Genomic DNA, 6,000 nt, shown 5'->3' on the forward strand with positions numbered 1-6,000 from the left:
AACCAAGGCATACAATCAACTTACATTTTCATATCCCTTCTAAGGCCACTGCCATTCACTGTGCTCTGAGATGTTCTCATGAGGTCAATGCAGGTGGAGGCAGAGCTGGATCACTGGGAAATCGGCAAGACCCAGAGAGAAATTGAGTGCCTTTATGTGGGCATCATGTATTATAACCTCAGCAATGTCTCCGTTTAGTGATAAAAATTTAGGTGCATTCACTGAAACTACATGTATAATACATTTACCTTAATACTTGCTTTACCAAACTACCCGTCTGTGTAACTGACGGCTGCTGACTTCATTATCAGAATTGACTAAGCTAGAAAGATCAACTGAACATAAAAAGATTGCTGTCCTATGTTTATTTTTCAAAGGTCCTAAGGAGAATATGACCATCAGAGTGGGAAGGAAAATATCAGTGGAGGCACAATCAAAAGTTTGTCGCTGTTTGGCAAGCATGCTCAGGACACAGTGACACTAAATGGAAGAACTGTGATCCCACAGGAAACCTGGGACCTTAATCTAAATTTTAAGCTTTTTTATTAAAAAGCTCAACATCTGCAGAAGTATAGAAAATGGTATAGTGATACTCCCACAGACCCATAATCTAGCTTTAACACATGATCTATCGTGTTCCACCTATCCACTCATCTGCCTGCTTGTCTCTCATCCAGGATTATTTTGAAGCAAATTCCAGACATCATAGAATTTCTTCTGTGAAGTATTTTAGTATGTATCTCTGAAAGCTACAAAATCTTCTTTAAACATAGCCATTACACTATTATCATACTTGAATAATTTTTAATATTAAATATCATTATTCATTTAATTTTGTTTTATTAACTTCACTTCAATAATTTTTAATGTCAGCTAGCCACTGTTCAAGTTTTCCCGATGATCTCAAATATTTATTTATAATGTGTTGGCTTGAATTAGTATCCAATGAGAGCCATATATTACAATTGATTGATATTGCTCGTAAATCTTTTAGTTTAAGGTTTCCATTCATTTTTTTGTTCTTTATGATTTATTTGCTGGAGAAACTATAAGTTCCCACAATCTGGATTTTTGCTGATTGCAGTGAGGTTTAACATTCATTATAACTTAATTTCCCCCCAAACAAGACCCAGGCGTGCTTCCCAATAAAATAACCTAAAGACAAATCAAAACAAAAAGCCATCTGATTGTCTCTACACAGGAGCAGATGCTGACAAACTCAATTCAGAAAGTGCCAGGAAGGGGAACCAGCTACACTGATTAAAAAACCAGGTGTGACTCCAGGCTGTTCCTGAGCCAGCCACGAGCACCAACGCCTGGAGATGAGGTGTGGAGGCTACCAAGAGCGGTGACTGTCTTCTGTCTGAGAAGAGTTCCCAAGTGTTCAAAACTGCATCTTTAGAGAGGAACAAACAGTGGTGAAGGAAGGAGGCTGGGGGCGGCGTGCTCTTGAGTTGGCCTCAGCATGTTAATCAGTTTTAAATCTGCCACCTAAGAACTAACTTCTCAGAGTCCGGAGGGGGCGGGCAAAGGCAGTCCTGTTGTTTCCCAGAGAGACGCAGGTTGGACTCTGAGGACAAAAGGCACTGCTCCCGGAGCCCGGACACTGGCAGGACTTACCAGAGCACAACCATTTCAGTCACAGACTGGTGACAGGCAGCCTCATATAAAGACTGTGCCGTCAACCCCCTCCCCCACCCCTTCTCCCCACTCCACACCTCCCTCTGGACAGAAAACATGTGCGCTGCTGGTTTTCTAATAATGGGACACAGTTGGCTACAGAATTTGGAGTAAAAAAAGATTTGACCTTAAATCCCAGCTCCTTCTCTTAAAAGCAGTGTGGCCTTAGATGACCTGCTATATGTGCCTGTGCCTCAGTTTCCTCTTCAGTTAACAGGGGATACCATTACCTGCTTGTTAGAGTTGTGAGGATAAATGAGTTATGGGTAGAGGCCTACAGTGCAGTGCCCAGCACAAGCTCATTATATGTTAGCCTCCCCCGCCACAACCCCCAAAGATTTCTACCACTCCATTCCCATCCAGATCCTTGCAGAGAGCTATGACAGCACCTGCTGGAAGTCTGGCTGAGTTACCCATGCCATCTGTGGCCATGCATGAAGCAAAGCCAACTGACCCATAAAGGGTTCAATCCCATGATCCTGATCTCAACAGCACAGCTCCAACCAACTGAGCTAATTATGGTAGAGTCAGATTCTGCTCAGCCTGCTCAGGGACGCTCTCAGCAGTTCATAGAACAATCTTAAAACAGTGTTGTCCCAAGAAGCTATGTGACACAACATACTTGCCAACTTAACTAATGATCTCATCTTTGAAAAATCTTAATGTAATGTAGCAAACAGATGTGTCCCTTAAGAGGATTAAGGTGGAAATTCATTAGAGCAGTAATGCCAGTGGATTTGTGTTCTAAAACTAACACCGGTCAATCAACTTAGTGCACGCTCAGTCTTAGCACTACTCAGCCTCCAGGGGAACACTGAAGGACTGGACAGCAGGGTCTCACCCTTGAGGAAGCTCTCTGTGAACAGTGGAGACAGTGAGAAGTTCCGCATACTAGAGCCAGATCTAAATGACCTCTACTCCACAAGTACTTTTCTCCCCTCTTTCCACCATGCAGAATATTCCCCCATAAGGGACTCCCCCTCCTGCGAAGTCTGGGCTCAATGGGGCCTGGAAGAAACATTCCCTGTGGCTCCAGAGGTCTTTCCCACTACAGGGGTGTGGGATGACAGCTTGCCCACTCCCCCCGGTAGCAGTTCACTGCAGAGTTCATAACCATGTGTTCCCATCTCTGACTGTGAATGCTCCCACGCTAGGAATTCTGCCTCAAGACTTTTACTCATTGTTTTACCTGCCCCAGGCTAAAAGGTACTTGGCACATACAGATGACTTTGTGAACTACCCCAGTTAATGGAAGAGAAGCCCCCTTGAGATGTGGCTTCTTCTCACCACCGCACAACTGGTCTAGGGAGCAGAGCTGCACTGGGATCTCTCAGCTCCCCATTCCTAGAGAGAAACTAGGTTCCTTAATTGCTCCCTACCTCGGTTTCCTCACCTGTAAAAGAGGGAAAATAAAATTCTCTACTTCACAGTACAATATTAACCTAGATTATTCATTGACATCCCTGGTAGAGCACACACCTATAAGCCAAGGCATAAAAACTCACTAGCTCTTCTGTCACAGGTGGATCATCTGTGTTTTAAGACATCCTGATGGAAACTAACCAGTATTTAAAAATACAAACATGCCCTCAGCACTTAAATGCCCTGGATTCTGCTTTACAGACCCTGGCTAATGGAATCAGCCCCTCACTCAGCACTAGATGTGAAAAACAATGCCAAACATCTGAATACACTGCAAGGATCATTGGGCAAAAGATTCTGAGACTGAGGTTGGATGACCCCTGAGCCAAAGGGTTGAGGGTCTCTGTGGGGGGGATACCTTCTGGGTCTGGTTATTCCATAAGGGCCACCTCAGAGAGTCTGTGAGCCAGGACAACTGCTGTGCTGTGGCTTCTAGTTTGGAGAAGTGGAGGCAGGAATGCTGGAGCATCAGGATTTGCTCCTACCAGACCAGGAACACTGGATCAAAACTATGAGACTATTTCATGGAAACATAAAAATGTATATCAACCTCCAGCTTGAAAGGTCAACTCCTGCATATACAGCTTAAGATCCAAGGAAACCACTTCAAGGTCACAGGGCCACAATTACAAGTCTTCTGCAGTTTCAACAAAAGATCACTGTAATCAGAGACCATTGTGAATCATGATGCCGAAGAAGCCCTTCAAAAACTTTCAACTGAAACCACTGATTGAAAAGAACCAAATAACTTACAAAATTGATTCTGATACGCTGAATCCACAATACATCATCTGTCCCTCCATGTCCCAATCCGACCTGCTATTACGACAAGAGGTTTCCTCCAACAGAGACTGTATTGGTCTTGCACCAACAGGGAGAGAATGAGATAGAACAGCCCCATTCCTGAAAACAGGTTACTAATTAAGTAGAGGGGAGCACTGATACAGTGCTAATAGAGAAAGAAAAAAATCACTGCCAAAGGTCACCCCTTTCCTCATATAACCTTCCTTCCTTACCCGCCAGTCTTCCAAGACAGGTGAACATCATACAGAAATCTCAAGAATTTTTTAATCAAATTTGTTCTTTTGGGCATCAAGGGTTATCACCAAGTTCTGATAGGAACCCTAAGCAAAAAAAAAAAAAAGTACCGAGGAAGTAATTATTCAAGATGCAGTATGTTAAATCGGCAGGAAGGGTGCTCCTGGGTGACTCAATGGTTAGTTAGCTTTTAATGCCCAGCTCTTTGCACAAACACTTTGCAAGATGCCTGTCCTCCTGCAAAGGGTTAAAAAGGAGAATGGTTTAAAAAAAAAGAACTATCGGGTGGACTGAGAAGCCATTCTTCCCAGGGGACACTTCATTTCGGGCTTGGAGGCTCAGGCTTTGTGCGCGCGCCGCCCCCCTGCGCCCCCGCCCCTCCTCCCACAGAGACGGCCCCTCCAAGGTTCCCAAGGCCACCTGCTTCTTCTCCAAAGAGAAAGAGGCTGCTCGGAGCGCTATTGCAGCGCGCGGTCGGCGGCCCCGCGCTGCCCCGCGGGGGAGGCGGGAGCGGGTCCCCGGGAAGCGTGCTTTGTAGCCGGGGTCGCGCGGTCCCTACCGCTGCCCCAGAGGCCCAGAGCTCGCCTCGGAGGGACCTGTGGCGGGGGGTGCCGGGGTGTCTCCCTCGCCTCGCTCGGCGCCAGCGAGGGTGCCGAGGATTCATAGTCGGCTTCCGAATCCCACCCCGCCCACCCCGCGGAGTTAACGGCGCGGCGCCCGGGAACCTTCCCCAAGCCGCCTCGGGCAGAAGGCGGCACCTGCTCGGCTGCGCCCGAGATCCGGGCAGTCCTTGTCGCCGGCCGAGAGACTCCCAGCTTAGGGCCGGGGGCCAGGACCCCTCAGCTAACGCGGGGCGGCGGGGGGGGGGGATCTGCCCTTGGGCGCTCGTTCCCCTGGGCCGGTGCCTGCCCACGGGCCCCCACCCGGAGCGCCCCGCCGCAGGGGCTGCGTCCCAGGGGCCGGGCCGTACCTTGTGCGGCGCCCGCAGCAGCCGGTGGACCCCGGCCAGCTGGGTGCCCAGCGCGAGGTCCTCGCGGAAAGCAAACAGCGGCGGCCGGCTTGGTTCTGGGAAGTTGGTGCTGTTGAAAGGGTCGGTGTCGTCCAAAAACTGCACCCGGCAAGCCAGCGTGGCCATGATGCATCCCGGCCGCGGGGGGCGCAGGCCCCGGGATCAGCGGGGCCGCGGGCGGGGATGCCGGGGTCACCGCGAGCGAGAGAGGCCGCGGCCGGCAACCCTGGCTCCCGAGCCTGGTCAGGGCGCCGGGCTGCTGCCCGGCTCGGCCGCGGGGGGCGGGCCGGGGGCGGGGCCGGCGGACCCCTTTCTTCCCCGCCTTCTCCGGCTCCTCCCCCGCCCCGTCCCCTCTGCGCCCGGCGGGGCTGCCCGGACCCACGCCGCCCGCCGCGGGGAACCGCAAAGCCGGAACGGCCGCGCGGCCCCCGCAGTCCTGCGCAGCAGCCTGTGCGGCCTGGGGCAGGGGCGCGCCGACTCCCGCAGCGCCGACGCCTCTCGGGCTGCACGTGCGCGCTGCACCTTTCGGGGCTCCGAGAACCGGGGATGAGGGGGTCGGGGGGACAGAGACGGGAGCGCCAGGGCCGCCCCGCGGCTCCTTCCCTGTCCGGGGGAGGGCTTCACCCTTTCCAGATAAAGGCAGCGGCCACTGCACGCCAGCTACCCGCTTTCGGAAAACCCAGGGCGCGCCAGGGGGCGCCAGGGGGCGAGGGAACCGGCCCCCCGGCAAGGTGGCAGCAGCCGCCGGGAACCGGGACAGGGTAGCGGTGGTGGTTTCCCGTGGAGAAGGAAGCTGAGGAAATGGGCGAGGGGGTAACCTCGGTAGCTCTTAAGAAAAAGGCCCGAAGGCG

At 51.5% G+C, this 6,000-nt stretch overlaps 1 protein-coding gene across 7 annotated transcripts in view; it reads right to left on the reverse strand.

Moving 5' to 3' along the window:
• Window positions 1-5,385, reverse strand: part of FHOD3 (formin homology 2 domain containing 3) — a 408,106-nt gene extending 402,721 nt beyond the window's left edge. For 4 of the 7 annotated variants that reach the window (XM_037508274.2, XM_054694087.1, XM_054694090.1 and 1 more), the window contains exon 1: window positions 5,111-5,340. In XM_037508274.2, coding sequence (XP_037364171.2) covers window positions 5,111-5,275 — 165 coding nt within the window. In that variant the 5' untranslated portion in view covers window positions 5,276-5,340. Of the gene's footprint in view, window positions 1-5,110 lie in introns of all 7 variants that reach the window. The other 3 variants (XM_054694089.1, XM_054694088.1, XM_054694093.1) reach the window with 2 other exon arrangements.
• Between the last annotated feature and the right edge of the window lie 615 nt (window positions 5,386-6,000).

Source organism: Talpa occidentalis, unplaced genomic scaffold (genome assembly GCF_014898055.3).
Source record: "Talpa occidentalis isolate TD23 unplaced genomic scaffold, MPIMG_talOcc4v2.1 talOcc4.13, whole genome shotgun sequence".
NCBI lineage: Eukaryota > Metazoa > Chordata > Mammalia > Eulipotyphla > Talpidae > Talpa > Talpa occidentalis.